The 19,696-nt window shown below is 37.4% G+C and overlaps 1 protein-coding gene across 3 annotated transcripts in view; it reads left to right on the top strand.

Moving 5' to 3' along the window:
• LOC134529227 (phosphatidylinositol 3-kinase regulatory subunit gamma-like) overlaps nt 1–19,696 on the top strand; it is a 607,110-nt gene that overhangs the window by 515,872 nt on the left and 71,542 nt on the right. For all 3 annotated transcript variants that reach the window (XM_063363103.1, XM_063363105.1, XM_063363104.1), the window contains exon 2: nt 13,208–13,342. In XM_063363103.1, the coding sequence (XP_063219173.1) occupies nt 13,208–13,342 (135 nt within the window). The remainder of the gene's footprint in view (nt 1–13,207; nt 13,343–19,696) is intronic.

Consider the following 19,696-nt stretch of genomic DNA (forward strand, 5'->3'; position numbering starts at 1 on the left):
GTGAAACACAAGTTTATATGTCATGGTTCATGCACTTAGTTGAGTTTTTCATCAATATAAAATGTTTTCCTTGTTTTTTACATGCTACCATCTTGTAAAAAACGTACAGATAAAAGTCAAAAAATTTTCCTTATTTGCAATAATTATTTATTGCTGAAAAAGTTAGACGTTGACTAAGATTACCAGAAATAATTAATGTACATAATTCTGTATGTATAAGTAGGTACTAACAAACATAAGGAATTTCTATAAGTTGTAGCTCTAGCATCATGTGCTAATGTTTTCTCGAAGCCTGCCTTTACCAGGTCAATGTTGGCAACTTGTAAATGCCGTTTTTAATTTCACGTTTCACATGTTTATTCTCGGACAATTCTTTTACAGTTTCATCATGTATGGCGATTGCACCAAGTTGCTTGTGTGTTACGTGTTACATGATTTAACTAGCAAGATGGATGCAATTTTTGAGATGTAATTCACGTGAAAGTATTGTATTGGACTAAATGGGAACCAAACGGGACCTGAAGAATATTGTACAAAAAATGTGAATTGTAAATAAAAATAACGGTTACGTAAATAAGGGGTTTCACTGCAGTAAAATTCATAACAAGCTAAATGAGTGTGCACAATTTAAAGATGTGCTAAGTGAGAGATTGGTTTAACTACACGTGTATTAATCACTTTGGCTATTATGTTACTAAATAAAAATATGTCTTTGCATCACCCATTTATTTTGTACTCATCTCATTGTACACAGAATTTTAGCATGATCTCATTATTTTAGGTTGGCTCTTGTGAACATTGAGACTTTGTTTGGCAGTTCATATGTGTTGGAGAAATCTTAGAATGAATATGGGTTATAATTGGTAGCTAAATATGCCAAATCTAATTTGTGGTTCCAGTATATATCTACATGTCAATATAGAACTGGCTAAAACAATATCATAAAAGTACCGTAGACTATTGGTCTGTATATAGGGCGACCATTTTTACTTAAATGAGAAATGGGAAAATTGGAAGTCGCCTTATTTTCGCACGCTAGACGAGGCAAGTGGTACTTCAGAGGAAGGAAGTAGCTCTGAAAATGACCACAACTTTATTATGGAAAGTACTTTTAATTGAAAATAGAGTATACCAAAGCACAAAAATCCATTTAAATTAATAAGTCGTGAAACTAAAACATATTATGATCAACTTAAAATAGAAAAACAAAAAACCTAGGTATTTCAAACTAGAGGCAGAATTTAATGCATAATTATTGTCGTAAGTCTTAGTACACACTAAGAAATAGTGTGACAATGCGGGCTATGAAATGTAGTTTACTCGGAACAAGATCGCGCACACTGCAACAATCGGCGAGCTATCGATAGTGGTCGGCGACGAAGATGGGACGTGTAAAAAGTTATAACTTTTGAAAACATCTTTTAAAAAATTGACACATTAAATTAGTAAGCGGTGATATTTAAACTAATAATAAGTTTTGGGTTTAAAATACATCGTTTCTTACGGGACTAGAAACTTAAAGTCAACAGCTTTAAACCTGACAACAACTTGAAAACCGATTCTGTTTCTCGTTGTTTTATCCTGTCATGTTTACTATTTACTACCTACACAAAGCACCGGGAACCGAACAGCTGGGCCAAAAACATCATGCAACATTTATGTGAAATAAATTTTTCCAAATTTTATCGCCCTAGCCCTAAAATAACAGTGCGACAATTACACATGCGCGACGATTATATGATAAAACACAGTAAATATTTTGTAATTGTTTTCTTTTGACTTTTGGGGTAGGCCATTCAAACTTTTTTCGAAAAAGTAATAAGATAAATATACATAAATAAATTGTTATACATCAGTAAACACACACAAGATTTGTCACACAAAAGTAATTACTAATGAATTTTTACATTTATTTGGCCTCCTGAAACTGCAGGTTGCCTGATATTAGGGGGTCGCCTTACATTCGGGCCAATACGCACATATTTTGTTTTAGAGTATGTAATAGCATATGTATTGTCTGCCCTATTTTTATGCTAGCCATGTTGTTGATTGTTAGTATGTAATTTGTGCAGTAAAATGTTAAAACCTTATGACTTAATCTGAAAACAACAGATATTTATTGAAATGCCAATAATAAGTAGAAGCAAGTGTCATTGTTTAAAATTTTTTTTTGCAACAGGTATTTGCAAATGTGTTGGTTAATGTGATGCATCAATTTCAGTGTTTATATATATATATTTATATTTTTTTTTTGTTCCAGAGGAAACAGAAACCAGCAACAAGGACCAGCTGAAAATGATCCAGGCCACTAAAATTATATATGATACTATAGTAGATTGCTTATTGTATAAATTATAATATTAATAAATTTTTAGTAACTGTAATATGCTTTGACTAATTTCTCCTTTTGTTTGTCATCTCTGTTCTTACGTTTTTTTAATTTTGTAATACAGTAGACTCCTGGTTATCCGGTGTAATGACTGGCAAGGGGTCAATGGATAATTGAAAAACACTGTTAAAGTGATGTTTGGGGAAATATTTTATCCCGACCTCAAGACAAACTCTGTAACACCCGTCCCTCATATTTACACCCCAATTTGTTTTAGGAAATCAGTTTACTAATAAAAAACTGATTAAACAACCTCAATTTAAATTCTAAATAAAAATATAACTGTCTGGCTTTATCAGCAGAGCTGCTGTTGACACGCAAAATCTCAGAATGTAAAAGTTGGCTAAACACTCAATTTTTTTTTAAAATAGACAATGAAGGAAGCGAATAGGTATTAAGGAAGGAGAAGAATATTTTTTGTTGACATTGTCACATTTACTTCCGACATTTACTCATACTTATAACTACTTTGAGAAATTCCTTGTTTAAAGTTGTATGTTAAGATTTAGGCATAAGTTTAATACATTACCAAATTACATAATACTATTATGTTAGGTTATTGTGATTTGCTATATTTGTGTTGCACACATTTCAATACATCTCATAAGGTCCAGAACTTTATGTAACTTAAAAGGTAGAGAGTTAATGAATGATGTGGTTTCTACATTCACATGTCTGTAATTAAATTATTAGTAGTAAAGATCATAACAATGAAGCAAGTGTATGTCTAGCATACACTACTTTTAACAATGTGTATTCTGAACCAGCAACTGAGTGGTCATCTTTATTTTGAAGTATTATACCAATGACAGCAATTTTATAGTGTTATGCAAGAAAACCTTGTAACTAGGAAATATGGAGTATGTTATAAAGTGATAAGATGGCACTGAATCTGAATTGTTTGCATTATTGATATGCTACATTAAAACTCTATTATTTTTTCATTAAATTTTCTTCAAAATCTTAATATGTGCAATTATCTGGTAGCCATAAATGGTTTACAATGGTTTTAATCAAAAAAAATTACAGTGTGTGTTGTTTTCTGAAACACCAAAATACAACAGAAAGTTTTGTAAATTATTATCTTTTGCATACACCTTTTGGGTCTCAAGCCAAAATCTTTTTTATTTCATCAACGTACCTAGCAATTGTTAGTATTACCACACAAATTGTAGTTGATTTCATTGCAGCTGACTCTGGGTAATATTCCTTTTGGATATTGTTGACTGAACAATATATAAGCGAGATTTAAGGTTGTATTCTGTTACCCTTGCATACCCTTGCCTTAAGAATACCATGGCAAGACTGGCACAAGTTTGTCGCGACAAGCCTAAGTTTGTCGCGACAAGCCTGGCGCAGGCTTGACGCTGCAAGCCTGGCACAAGCTTGTCGCAGCAAGCATTATGCAAGCTTGTCGCGGCAAGCCTGCCTCAAGCTTGTCGCGGCAAGTCTGCCTCAAGCTTGTCGCGGCAAGCCTGCTGCAAGCTTGTCGCGGCAAGCATTATGCAAGCTTAATGCGGCTAGCTTGCTCCAAGCTTGAATCAAGCTTGCTGCAAGCTTGTCATGTGTAAACTAGCTTAGCTTGAATCAAGCTTGATTCAAGCTAACACACTTGTCGTGACAAGCTTGATTCAAGCTTGCAGGCTTGACATGGCAAGCTTGATTCAAGCTTGAATCAAGCTTATTTTGCTATCTGGGATGGTATTTTTTTGTCACAGTTATAGTTCGGCGTTTGGGTATCACTGGGCTGTACGTTTTTAATTATTGTGTTCCACGCTTAGGCGAGTTCCGTGACTCTACTGCAAGGTACTATATAATTCAGCGGGCCAGGGTCAAAACAACTTTCCCTTCTCGCTGGTTTTCGTCGCGCGAGAAATTGTCAACAGCTCCCGCAGTCGCGACGCGGCTACGGTGCGCGAGCATGCTCCCTACACAACGTTTGTTCAACATTTATTTTAATTTATATTTATGCTTATTTTATTTATTTGTTACACGTCGCCGGGGTGGGCGGGGTGCGTTCCGGTGAGTTTTTTTATGTATGCTTATTGCTACATGTCGCTGAGCGCTATTTGGACGGCTAGTACTGTTGTTATTATTATTATTATTACCTAGGTAACATACGTAATTTATTTCTGGCGTTCGTGCCGCAGCTGAGCGGGCCGGTGTTCTTATTTTTTCTGGGTCTTCGACCACTCCGTGCGGTTTTTTATTTTAAATATGTTTATTACTTAACGCTAAGGCGCACGAGCGGCGCACGAGCGATCGTTCAACACTCTTTCCTACACGGGCGTTTGTACAACATTTTTTTTTAAATTTATTTATTTGCTTATCGTTACACGTCGCCGGGGTGGGCGGGGTTTGCTTTCCGGTGAGTTTTTTTTATGTATGCTTATTGGTACATGTCGCTGAGCGCCTTTTACTGCACTTCACGCTATTTGGACGGTTAGTACTGTTTTTATTTTTACTATGCCTATATGGTTTTTTTTTATTACCTAGGTAACATACTTAAATTTGTTTCTGGTGATAGTGCGGCAGCTGAGCATTCCTACATTTTATTTTAAATATGTTTATTACTTAATGCTACGTGTTAACTGTAGGGGTCCTAACTATGCTTAATACATTTCTATGCCCGGCGCACGAGCGAGGCTTCCAGCTCTCAGCACAGCATTTGTACAACGCTTATTTTACTTGACGTAGTGGAAGAGAAATAATAGTCTTTGTCCTAACTATGCTTATTGCTTATGCCACTGGTAGAGAGCCCATTACTACACAATGTTTGTACAATATTTATTTTACTTGACGTAGTGGAAGAGAAATAATAGTCTTTGTCCTAACTATGCTTAATACGTTTCTATGCTTATTACTAGAGCTCCTACATTTTTAACTATGCTTATTTTTCTGTCTTCGCAATATTATGAATTTTAACTATGCTTATGCCACTGGCAGAGAGCCAGTGCTACCACTAAAGCATATTCGTGAGCAGGCTTCTGTTCCCCACACGGCGTTGGTAATATTTATATTTTAAAGACATTATTATGCTTTAAAATATATATATAATATGATGTGGGAATTATTATTACTCATTTTATGAGTGACGCTCCAGCGGACAACATCTCGCTCTCTGTGCGCGGGATTTTGAGGTTATGTTGCTCCCAGGTATTTATATTTAGTCATAGCTAGTATGGCGGGGCTTATAAGCATAGCGGCATACTCTGGGTGGTGGGGGGTTGCGGCGTTTGTGGAGAGAAATAATAGTCTTTGTCCTAACTATGCTTAATACGTTTCTATGCTTATTACTAGAGCTCCTACATTTTTTAACTATGCTTATTTTTCTGTCTTCGCAATATTATAAATTTTAACTATGCTTATGCCACTGGCAGAGAGCCAGTGCTACCACTAAAGCATATTCGTGAGCAGGCTTCTGTTCCCCACACGGCGTTGGTAATATTTATATTTTAAAGACATTATTATGCTTTAAAATATATATATAATATGATGTGGGAATTATTATTGCTCATTTTATGAGTGACGTTCCAGCGGACAACATCTCGCTCTCTGTGCGCGGGGTTTTGAGGTTATGTTGCTCCCAGGTATTTATATTTAGTCATAGCTAGTATGGCGGGGCTTATAAGCATAGCGGCATACTCTGGGTGGTGGGGGGTTGCGGCGTTTGTGGAGTGGTGGGGGTTTGCTTTAAGCATACTGGAAATTTAAACATGGTGGCTTAAGCATACTTTTCCAAATTTAAATATGGCGGCAATTGCTTTAAGCATAATGGTGGTGGTTTGCTTTAGGCATACATCATGACGGTTTAAACATAGCTGTAAATGATTTTTGGAATTTTTAAAACATGACTGCATTGTAGGTATTTCTTTTTGGAAATTTAAACATGATGGTGGTTGTGGAGTGGTGGGGGTTGATAGACATAGCTAGTATGGCTGCATTATTTAAGCATATTGTTTTTCGAAATTTAAACATGGCGGTTGGAAATTTAAAAACATGTCGCCTTTTAAGCATATCTTCCTTATTTAATTATACTCTCCTCAACTGGTCTCGTGGTCTAGTGGTTAAGGTGTCTGCCTTGTAACCTCGACATTGCTGTGTCCCACGGATCGAATCCCCACACCGCCCAGGATTTTTTGTATACAATTCCCGCCTTCGGAGCGACGGTGGCGCGCTCCGGTAACCAAAGGTTGAACTAAGATGGCGGCCTCCAGCAGATGTAAACAATATGGCGGCCCCCAGTGGCTGCGACGGTGGTGCGCCCTGGTAACCAATGTCAACAACAATGGCGGCCTCCATGAAATAATATGGCGGCCCCCAGGGGTTTTTTGTGACCAATGTTTACATAACAGTGTTTACGTAATGTTGAAGTCTTTCCAAGGCGTCAACATTGCGTGAGCAATGTTTACATTACAATGTTTACATTGGTCACAAAACCCTCATTCACCTCCTACTGTTACCATCGTAGTAAAATCCATGCTACTCAATACTTGACTCAATGCCACGTTCTCCAATCATTAGGAGTTTGGACATTTTCCGTAGTTTGGTGACTGGCTTCTGCCGCCGTGACGCGCAGTCGTGCTTTTCAAATGGGAATTAATGTGTGCGTGGCTGTGGCAGGCACTGCAGCGTCGGCGATGGAGAAAGCTAGATGTGGAAATAGCAGTCTAGTTAATGAGATCATTTAAACAATTTAAACGTAGCTACAAGTAAGTTTCTTTGCCCAATTACATTACTCACATACATTATTTACATGAGTAACAATTACCCATAAACTGGCTATTGCCATCTAATGCTAAAACCATATTAGAGCTACTTGTGTCATGCGAAGGATGCGTTGTGGAAAAAAATGAAGTGAAACTTCACACTTCTATAGTCTATTTGAACGATAAAACTAAACAATAAAGTACACAATAACATACTAAATGCCATAATGTGTACGGAATGTACAGTTGGGAGAATGCGAGAGTGTTTCCAGTGGCCTGTGTCCCTGAGGAGTGGCGGTCAGCAGGACAAGTGTGTCATAGTGTGTTGGCAGCACTGTAGCGTCGCTTCACTAACGCTTGCGCGAGTGTGAGGAGTGGGGCGCTCAATATTTCTTTCTCCCTCTCCCCAGATAAAAATGAACTACAGTAAGTCCTCTATTTACGTCGTACCGATTTACGTCGTTTCGGATTAACGTCGCTAATGTTTGAGTACTCATGTTTCAATTTAAGTTGTCGCCGATTCACAATAACGTCGTTTACAATGACCGTAAATCTTTATTTTAACCAAAAAACCGTATATAATTCGTTTATAATTCTTTGTTTCCTTCGGTAGTTAATTTATGCTATGTAGCGTAAGCTACACGTTCACCGCTTTATCTTATCATACATCATGAGGGACGCTTCCTGCTCTCCGCTGCTCTCCGCGCGGTGATGCAATACTACCAGCCCGCCCGCTCGGCCACCCACGTATCTCGCACGTAGAAGTGTTATCTACTTCCCGCAACGACACAGCATTTTCTCCTACCCCTTTTCGTCCAACTCCTTGGCACTTCAGTAGAGGTGTAAAAGTAACTAAAAAAAGTGTACCCGTATGTATTCGTTACTATAACAATTAGTACTCGTTACTTTCGTATCGTTACTCGTTACTTCAGATACCGCATAACATGCTATGTATGTAACAGCAACGAATCAAGTCGTATTTCGTACGCGTACAGTATGACGTCGCGTAAATAATAATAAATCGAATATAAACAATTAAAAGTATTTGATAATTAACAGCTTTTGTTAACCAAGAAACAATAAAATCTCATTAGAGCAGCTTTATTATAATATCTCGTTTAAGATAAGAACAAAAAACGTGAAAAAACGCGATAATAAAAAACAAAAACATACATATTTATAATTTGTAAAAAATACTTTCTTACGTTGTTTCTGTTCCAATCTCAAACTTTGTCTACACACACAATACCTTTAATAAACAGTAAAAAACTTGGACGACGAATTTCCAAATTATACTTTTCTTAATAAACAAACATCGTTCTTTGTAACGAATAAGCGCGCGCATGCGTAAAACATACGAAAAATGCGAGTAACGAAATGCATTCGTGTGTAACGTTTCGTTACTCGTTACTAGATGCCGCACCCGTTACTCAGTAACGAATACATACGGTTTGCTACAGCTCTACACTTCAGTCGCTATGATATCATTGAGTTGGCCGGAGTTTTAAACGTGCCGTTAACTTTATCGTGATTAAATGCGTTTGTAGTAGGCCTACAGTATCAGCTCACTGCAATTTATGATTTTTTCTTCACAAGATGTCTTCCAAACGACTATATATGTTTTTATATTTCAATCAATAAAGGTAATAAAGCAGCTGGTTAAATAACCATTCTATAAAGCTGAGAAGTACTAGTTGGACTTGTTTCCCACGCTGTCGGTTGTCATTTGCTGATAGAATTGCCCGTTGTCACGTCTGTATGCCAGCGCTTCCGGCCGACCTTGGGCCGTGGCCGGCCGGTGGCATGAAACATGGCTCATTTTACGTCGTTTCTATTTACGTCGCGGTTTTCAGGAACGTAACCCCGACGTAAACCGAGGACTTACTGTACTAAACTTAGTTTTTTTTTACTTCACACGCACAAATACGATAGCATTGTGAAGCAAAAAAAAAACTGCATCGTTGACACAAAACGTTCGGAAAAACGCTTTTTCTAATATGGTGGTAATGAGATCCACTCAATGCTTTCTTATTGACAGAAACAAAACGAAAACGGTTCCTTTCAATATGGCGCAACTGTTGTGTCTTCTCCCCTCCTGTTTCACACCCCTTGTGTTATAATCAGGCTTTATGACGCTGCCGTAGTTGTCAACGTAGAAATTGCCGATAATAGACTGAATATGGACTTAATTGCGCGCAAAGCTACGCAGTAGACATTTTTTCAGTTAATCATTGAACGGCTTATTTGCCAGTAGAACTGTCAAGCATTGTCTCATGACGGATCGTAGTAGATGCGTGGTTAAGGTTATAATATATCGTGTTAGTATGTTGGAGTTTTAATACAGTAATATTTCATTTAAGTGCATTACTACTTTAAATTTTAAAATTTCAACAAAACAATGTGTCTTTTGGGGTACCGTTACAAATATACCTACATGGTCTTTATTTACACTAGCGGAATTTGACGATTCGGTTGGCTAATCGTAAAGCAGTGTTAGGCCGTGTTTATAAAATACGCAAGAAGTGACGTTACGACGTAACGCGCAACCAAGGCAAGAAAATATCGGTCGTTTATAAATCACGAAAGTTACGAGACGTCACCAACCCTACAACTTGAAATTTTAAAACAGTCGAAAATAAATTTCTTCCGCGGGCTTTATTGATAATTAATTTTCATCATGAAAACATTTTAAATTGTCAGTAAAAGTGTTTTAAAAATGTTATTTTCTTTTACTGCGTGAGAGTTTAACAATCGAAAACATGATGTATATAATTAAAACAACATGCACATGCCGTCTGCGTCTTTAAAAGTTTTCGGAACACATGACTTCCAATATAGGAAAGAAACGCAAGCCGAAACACAAGAAGTTAAAAGTTGGCCAAAGCTTGCGTTTTTTTTTTGCGTCTTGGGTAGTTTATTAACCAGGCCTTAACAATAGTGCGGTGCGATGTGTCATGTCGCGTCGAGCCTCCACATCGGCTCTCGGTTCGAGTCCCGGGTAAGGCATGGCATTTGTGCTGTTAGAAAGATATTAAAGAAATAATAGTAAGATTACCTTTGATTGTTGGCGAAACGCTGTAGACCAATAAATCCATATAAAAAATAAGTGATGAGCTTTTGCTGGCAGATACCTGCACTGAATGTACTGCCATCTGTTTTTTGGGAAATTTCGCATGAGTTCCTAGAAATATGACAAGAGAAGTTCGATAAACTTTGTAGTAGTTACTATTTAGCTCTATTGTTTATTTTTCTTTAAAGCTGAGTTAGTTAATTACACAAGAAACACAATAACACAATACACAAAAAGCTCAGTGACGTTTTCAAGTACCGTTTGTAAAATATGCGAGACGCAAAAATACAACGCAAGCGTCTGCCAACTTTCAACTTCTTGCGTTTTGGCTTGCGTTTCCGCCTTCCATATTTGAAGTGAAGTGTGCTGGAAACGTTTGAAGATTCAGACGAGACGTTAAGTGCATAGAAGGCCAAAATGTTGCTTTTATTGTTTATATTATGTTTTCACCTGTTAAACTTTTGCACAATGGAAAGAAAATAACCCCTTTCTTGTGTCGGTTGCGTGTGGTGTTGTAGCATCATTGCGTTTGTAACATTCATTGCGGAATTTATAAACACACCCAAACTCTTGCAATACTATCCCGTGCCATGAACGCCGCCAGAACAGTTTATATGAGGGCTTATAATGACTATTAGAAGTGTGTCGGGTGGGGATGAATTATTGTAATACATTAAGGTGCATGTGCGTGAAAAAAGTTCTAACATTCAGAAAATTTTATTTGTGAATTTCTCTTATTATGCTTAATGATTCAGTGAAACGGCATTGCAATAATTCAAGTAGTTTATCATTTGAACAGTTGGTTGGGTTAGGCTAGCTTAAAAAAAATTCTAAACAGTTGGTTAGACTAAGGACATTAAAATACTAAACACAGTTTTTTTGGACAAATGAACATTATTAGCTCAAAAATACCCGAATCAGATTTTTTTTACCCCCTCACGTAAAAGAGATGACTTAAAGATATTACATACTGGAAAATTTTGGGGCTTCTTATAAACCATATTAAAAGTATGTGTTTGGATGTATGAAACTATGTGTTTGTGTTTATTTGTTAAAAGTATGTGCTTGTTTATATACTCAGGGAAATAACTTGCAAAAGGTTTGATGACTCAGCATGCACAAACACATGTTAGTGCAAACTGATCTGTTCGCACTGGCACAATTAATTATTTCACAAGTTATTGTTGGTAGACATCCACCTTTTAGATTGTAGTATTCAATGTAATAGACATTTTATGCATTTACCATTCTCTATCTATCTCTCTTCCCATTGCACTGCTTCTACTGTTAGTTCTGTCTTTGTTTTGATTATAATTGCACCAATTAGTTGTTTTTGTGTGCACAGGTTTGCACAAAGATATTGGAGTAGTCATCTTGTACAGTAATACAATGTCAAAAAATTAAATATGCATACAAAGAAATATTATTCTACTCTTATATTCAGCAAGTGCATCCAGTCAATATCTTTACATAAAAGAGAAAAATAAAAATATAGGAAGAGAAAAATTCACTGAACACAATTTACTTTTACCTGTTTGGATTTTTTTTCATTATAACACAAATATTCATTGACAATATAAATAATGGCCAATTAAGAATTTTTTTCATTTGTTTGAATAGTGGTCTTTTTGAGAAGCACAATTCTTCTAAATTTCAAGTTGGCTTGTTGAAAAACTTTCTTGCTGAATTTAAAAGGTCCTTTTTGTTGCAAATACAACTTACAAATTTCTTCATTTTTGCCGTGTTGAGAACGTAAAGTGGAAACACGTTGCAGGTGGGAAGGTGAGGTAATGTTGCTAATTGCATTTTGAAAAAGTTGTGAGTGAGATATTGATATAGAACTGTGCATGGGTCATCACTGCAATGAGGTATTACAAGGTATCTCATGGCTGAAAAATGAAAATCTCAAAATTTTGAAATTTTTAACAGTAGCAGAGCCAAGAAAGACTTGAGAGAAAAAAGTACATTTCTTTTGAACTTAACTTGAATATAATGTTTTCCTAGAAAAAAAACTGGGGGAAAACATAAGTTGTTGACCCTTATTTTCCTTTTCCTCCTTCCATGAAAGCTTCTGGACTGAGTTTGAGGTGTATCTAAATGTTCTGGCCAGATTACAGCATATAATTTTTCAATTGTATTTTTCTTTTCCAAAAGAATCAAGGCAGCCCTCTCTTAAGCAATTGATTTCAACTCATGGACTGAATTAGTAGAACCAAACTGTATATATTTGTTTGAGCTAATGAATATAAAATTACTTTTTAACTATGTTATTCATCAAAATCATTTTTAAAAAAATCTTCTCATCTTTTGAAACATCAATGTCTACATACCAATGGCAATTAAAAAATGAGGAAATCTTGATAATAATTTTTAATTTTAATTTTTATAGATACTGTAGCTATAGCTCATGTTTTACTAAGGCTAACCATTTCTGAGATATTTTAAAATGCATATTTAATAGACAATAATTGTATACTGAAAAGATTGGCAAACCAGTGAAGTATCAACTTCTTGCAATTGAGCATTAGCCTAGTGGTAATAAGGGTCCACCTAAATTAATTTCCTGTAGTCTCCTTCTAAACTCCTGCACACCTTAAGTCTCTTCCACATCCTCCCCCCCCCCCCTCCCCACCCCCCTTCGAGAATGTTCACTCCCATCCAGAGATCATCTCCTGCTCCACACCCCCTGAAGCTTACACCCATAATGTTTCCTCTGCCATTATGCCCCAGCCCACCCCTGACCACACCTTAACAGCCTCCCCAGCCTCTCTATCCACCTTCTACCCTCCACTCACCTCTGTCACCAGTTACTGCAGCCTCACACTTCAGCATCAGCTTGACCAGTTTACTTTCCCTTTCCCCTTTGAAAATGAAACTTAATGCTTTCCGAGCCATTTGTTTGTGTGTTTAATTCATCTAACAATAATCATACTTAATTCACTATATTGAGTTAAAATATTTAAAACTCTGAATTTAGTTTAGTGAATAAAATAAATTATATTAATTTTTACTTACTTTAAAAATGTACTTTGTTTTCAGCCAATCAGTGAATGGACGTCTGCCAATGTCGTTGAGTGGATGGCTGCTCTCAATCTGTATCGGTATGCAGATGTATTCAAGTCCAAAGACATCAAGGGATCCGACCTCATCAATCTTGACCGGGAGAAACTTATGGTAATGAAGTACTTCAGATACTAACTCATAACCCCCTAATATAATGTTGTTTATGTAATTGTTTTTATTTATACACCTATTTTTAATTAATTTAATTTAAGATCTAGCTTTAATTTTAAAATGTAAACTAGAGGATGGAAATACTAATATTTTTATGAAAAATAAACAACAATAAATATTATTTTGTTATGACTTAATTAGTAAAAATAGTTTACATGAAAATTCTCTTTTTATTTTGGAATATAAAAATGTAGAAGGTACTTAATGTAATTTAACTTTGAAATACATAATATTTATTAATTATCAGGATGCATTTAAAAATAAAATAATATGTTAGTAGATAGGAAATACCGATTCAAGGACAGGCACAGGATCCAGGATCCGGCGGCCATCTTGGATGACGTCATCTAATCCATGCTAATTCGTATGCCAATCTATGCTAATTCGTATGTTAATCTATGCTAATCTGTATGCCAATCTATGCTAATCCATATGCCAATCTATGCTAATCCATATGTTAATCCATGCTAATCCACCCGCCATTTTGTATTTCTAGAAATTTCCACCAACTTCGAATCGTGACATCACCGTTGCACTTTTCGTCACGGCCGCCATCTTGGATTCGAATTTTTTTTTCGAACTTCAACTTTTCGTAATTCGATGTAATCATCAGCCGCCATCTTGTTTCGTCTGCTGGTGGCCGCCATCTTGTTTCGTCTGCTGGTGGCCACCATCTTGTATTAGTCTGCTGGTGGCCGCCATCTTGTTTTCGTCTGCTGGAGGCAGCCATCTTGTGATGTCATATAGTTCTGTTGGTCGCCACCAGGTAGCAGCAGGGATTATTTTATTTTTTTCTTTAACTAAAATATTTTCAGTGGCGAGGCTGGGATTCGATCCATGGGACGTGAAAACGTCCAGAATGTCGAGGTTAGAAATCAGGCACCTTACCAACCAGACCACGAGACCAGTTGGGATATGGTGGAATAAATAATCTATATATGCTACGTACTGACGGCAAGTTTATGATAAATGGGGGGAGGGGGGTTTTGCCTTCCTTAATGCGTACCTAAGGCGCCACATTTGAAATTAAAATTATTATACAGCCGCCATATTTAATTCCAGCACAGACTACCAGATGGTGCTAAATTCAAAAATTAGTTGCCATAGGCGCCGCCATCTTGGTCCTCAAGTTGGCTGGTAGATGTCGCTAGTATCGCGCGCCAAATTCAAAAATTAGTTGCCAGAGGCGCCGCCATCTTGGTTCTTAAGTTGGCTGGTAGATGTCGCTAGTATCACGCGCCAAATTCAAAATTTAGTTGCCAGAGGCGCCGCCATCTTGGTTCTCAAGTTGGCTGGTAGATGTCGCTAGTATCGCGCGCCAAATTCAAAATTTAGTTGCCAGAAGCGCTGCCATCTTGGTTCTCAAGTTGGCTGGTAGATGTCGCTACCGTCGCCATCTTTTAGTTCATATAATCGATACCAGATGACGCCACCGTCGCCATCTTTAGTTCCTAGTGTTGCTACCAGAGTGTGCCACCGTCGCCATCTTTTAGTTCATATAATCGATACCAGATGAAGCCACCGTCGCCATCTTTAATTCTTAAATTTACTGCCGGATGGCGCCAAGTGTTATGTAGTCAGTCGAGACAGGTCGGGAACGAGTCGAGACAAGTCGGTAGCCTGTATTCACCAAGTTCTCCATTGCCGTCACAGCCACCCGGGTATCTGACGAGTCCAAATTAATATACTCGTACACATCCTACCTCTATGACTTCTACAAACAGACTGACCATACCTACTCCAAAAGGACATGTATATATATTACACCCACATACAAAAATAAATTTACCATCGCTGAAACAAATTTCCCAACATTAATTACAAGAAAAAAAGTCCGGTAAAATACTGTATTTCGTCTATAATTTAATAAATGATGATAGAGTATTAATAAAATATTGGTGTTGTGTAGAGTCTCTCTCTTCTTCTCGTAGTGGCGGAAGACATCTCGAAGGTAGTGTTAGAATTTATGTATTAAAGCAATCACTCTAGCTGAGGAGGTTAATAACTTATAGTCACAATTTTTTTTTAAATACTCTGAATTTAAAACAATTTTTAATAAGAGGGACCATTAAATGGTTTGAAATTAAAGCAAACAACTTAAATGTTAAACACATATTTATTTAAATCTTATTACAAACAGCAAGGGATAAGAAAAATCACTGATTTAAAAGAATTAAATAATGAGTAATAAAAGTACATAATATTCACACACTGCACATCATAGTGACAAAGTCAACATAACCTATTTACATAAACCAGAGACCCAATACCTAAATATTAAGCATAACTACAAGTTACATAGAGTATAATATACTCTGAAATACATATTAAAGAGAAAATTGATATAAATAATATCATACTTTGCTCAATAGTTCCAGAAGTAATTAACGTACAGCTACACGAGCAATCTCAACAGTTCTTTCATCACTAGTGGTTTCTGTGGAACATACTTGAGTGGTGTCTTCACTGATCGGACCTAGATGACTGAGATCTCGGGTTCGACTCTTGCGAGATGTAGGAAGGCGAAGCTGACGCCGGCGTTTAGGCTGGACTGCTACTGATGTAGTAGGTGCTGGCGATGTGGGACTCATCTGGGTACAGCTAGATGATGTCTGGACTGACGAAGTCTGACCACATGCAGATGCTGGTGGTGAACGAATAGCTGGTTGGTTGAATGCATGTGCGAAAACCTTTTCAGGCGTTGCAGGGAAACCTGTATCATCTCTCATCATATTCACACTACAATGTCCATAGCCCAGACAGTTGATAACTTCTAGAGGCGTATCTTGAGGTACTGGGTTTAAAACCTGTTTCACGTGAAACACAGCGTCACAACTCTCCGAAAAATGTTTTAAAACCCCGTCGATCCACTCACTATAATCAACAGTGCCTAGCCCAGGTGTTACACTGGAGTATATCCTGTTCGGTTGAAAGTTAGACATCTTGGTTAACTACTTCTGCTGTAGATCCTTACACCGCCACAGTTTCAGTTCGACTGCCATCGCACGAGTCGAGGGTCGTATTTAAAAATATGTGTATCACTTGGATAAATATGTCTGTTATGTAATTCCATAGAGTAGAGCATTTATTAGAACAGTCCATTGTTAAAACTATTTTCAGTTCTATGTTAGACTCTATGAGATGTTAATTACCAATTCACTCTCTTTCATACAGTTAGACGTTAGATTCGCTCCTAGCATGAGATGCGATGTCCTTGCTGGTCTCCCCACAATTGATGGAGGTGATAGCCTCTCTGTAATTGATGTAGGAGGTGACTGACGAGATGCAATTGGCAGTAGTTCGACAGCATCGTTACTAACGATGGTTGGTGGTAACATTGGTTTCACGAGCAGGATGATTTGAGGTTACATCTCCAAAAACTTGACGTGATGACTCTATTGGTGAACGATCACGCGCCTTGCTGGCGGCCTCCAACATTCCAACACGGTGATCAACCATCCATGCCCTAAGCATGCTCGCATTGTGTCTTGAGATCGGACCTGGACATCTATTATTATTATTATTGCACGCGTACAATTTATTTAATTCTTTCAATGATGGACAGTCATATTCTGCTTGTACATCTAATATTAGCACATGTTGCTTATAATAGTTAGTTAGCCACCGTTTCTGCTCTATTCGTACAACCAATACAGGTCCAGTCAGATGACTTGCCAATACGTTGGGTATTGAAGCATAAGGAAAGAGTCCGTGTTCCCACTGTAAACCATTAAAAATTTCTAGTGAGCCAAGCATTTGTTTTTTGATGCTTCCTGGTGAGATATCGCCATTCAAATGGAGGTTGAAAGTTACGTGTTATTACATTTTCTTCTTCATCTGCAATGCTAAGTTCCTTGATAATAAATCCATACTGACTAGAGAAGCCTTGGAGGTTGTGGCCAACCCCCCTTATACCGGGGTAGTTGCACACGTCCGCACTCGCCACGCCAGTCCCGTATACGCGTCACCACTGCCATGCTGATATTGAAAGTGTAGTAAAATTAAATTCAACAGACACGCATGGACTGGTGCAACATTTGGCCAGTGCGCAAAATAAATCATTAGCATGCTAAATTTACCGACAGTCCTGCATAACCTATTGTGATAGTTATAATAATGAATTACCAAAAATAAGTTGCTCAAAATTAAGTAAGTTACTGTAAAAGGGTAAAGGGATCTAAAAGGTTAATTCGAGATATCATTTAAATTGCTATAATTGAATTCAACGCATGTAGCGACATTTGTATACAGACACTCTTACAGTAAACTTAATTATATTCCAAAGTCCCACAAAGTCTATTACGGTGGAGGGGGGGGGGGGGGGGGAACGAAATAGTGACGTCCTTCAGTCTAGATAAATTCAACCAGCAATTCCCGTCGCCGCACTCTGTCTTTCAAACACGTCTTCCATAAGTCATACCAGCCGGGCAAAGAGTACAAAATCCAGTTCTCGCACTTACTTGTTACTGAAGCATACCTCTGTAGTTGGTGACTGCCGGGGTCGGGTGTAAACCCCACTCACTTTTTAGCGCCTCTTGCATCGCGCTGTATCGGTGGCCCGTGCACTAGGCCCCCAAATATCGCGTTCTCGTATACCACCACTTATGTTGCTTCGCCCAAGGTGTCGTGGCGTTACCGTCATATTAAATCTTATTCACGTAACGTAACACCAGTTACTCATCGCTGGGATGCAAATTCTACTATCCACCGAGTAGTTCCGCGGCCGGCGGTCAAACACACACTCCCGCTGCAAACAGCTGGCCGTCGCCTCCCCTTGTCACGTCAGCTGACGTCACCCCCCTCCTCTACTACCACCCCTCACTCCGCTAGATCGTTCTGGTTATTTCTTGCAAGTCCCACTCCAGAATAAGGGTACTTAACGTAAAATAAAAGAGGTATAGGATTAAAAAGTTACAATAAATAAATAATAACATACACCATTAAATAATATAAACACATAAATAATGTTATTGAAAAAATTAACTCATCTTAAAATAAACTTTACGCAAAATAAAGGTAATAGTAATAACCAAGACGACTGAGGCCGCCACAAGTGGCCTCAACCACCCCGACAAAAAAAAAAAAAAAGAAAATAGAGATAACTTCCTTGAGCCCTTTAACTATCAGGTCCGCGACACGTAAAGCCACCCAAAGAAACACGAAGAGAAGAGAAGAAAGAAACGCGAAAAGACTAGGAAAGAAAACTAGAAAAAACTCGCAAACAGTAAGAAGACTTGAAAGCACAAAGAAAGGGCAAAAAGCACGACCTACAGCCAAAGTCTCAAAAAAGTTTTACATCACCCAAAAACTAAATTGAAATTTAAACTAGAAAAAATACTAAATAAATTAATTATTACAGAATAAGAACTTACAGTTTATAAAATCTGGAATAACATTAAAAGCTTTAAAGCTACGATCCTAAAGGGTACTAACTTCCAAAAAATCCATTCGGAAAACAAACCCTTTTAAACAAGAGCTGTAGCAATCCAAAAAATCTTATCAAAAATATACGTATATAAAATGGCTAATGCAAATATAAATGCAGAAGGCAAAACGTATCCTAAACATTACATACTAAAAATCTAAAATTTTAAAACACCAAAAAAGGATAACAATAAGCTTATGCCACATAGTTCCTTAACTTATTAAAGCAAACATTACAATGTGGATGTTTTAACAATTGAAGATACAGCGAGACTCCATTAACCATCTAAAGGCAGTTAAGTGAGCTAGTCAACAAATGTGATCAAAATTATGCTGTCCAACACAAGTTCATCATAATTCCTCTGGTACGTTCCTTTTCCTATCCACCTTTGCCATGTAACAAAACTTTTCTACGTGGCCTTTTTTTCCACAATAATTGCACTTAAACATACTATTGCCGCTATTCGGCAATTTACCTTGTAATGCCCTTCCAAGCCACATTTAAAATAAATCCTTTTACTACCCCCAGGGCCATACGATTTACCCTGCACCCTTTCTACTTTATCATTCTTAAAGTTCCCTGAATCACGCCGGGCTTGCCACACATTTTCCACTTCTATAGCCCAGGTACACAAGTCCCTTACTTTTGTTGGCCTCTGTACAAATGAGCATTCCCTTCTTTTGCTGGGGTACATATTTTCAAGAATTATTTCTATTAATTCTTTATCAGTAAGGCCGGTCCCAAATACTCTATTCATGGATAATATACTTTCAACAAATACCCCTGTGTTTTCTTCCTCCCCTTGAAAACGGTACACTTTCTCTTTAATCAATTTTTCCCTTAATCTACGAGGGAAAAGATTCTCCCAC

Source organism: Bacillus rossius, chromosome 2 (genome assembly GCF_032445375.1).
Source record: "Bacillus rossius redtenbacheri isolate Brsri chromosome 2, Brsri_v3, whole genome shotgun sequence".
Classification (NCBI taxonomy): domain Eukaryota; kingdom Metazoa; phylum Arthropoda; class Insecta; order Phasmatodea; family Bacillidae; genus Bacillus; species Bacillus rossius.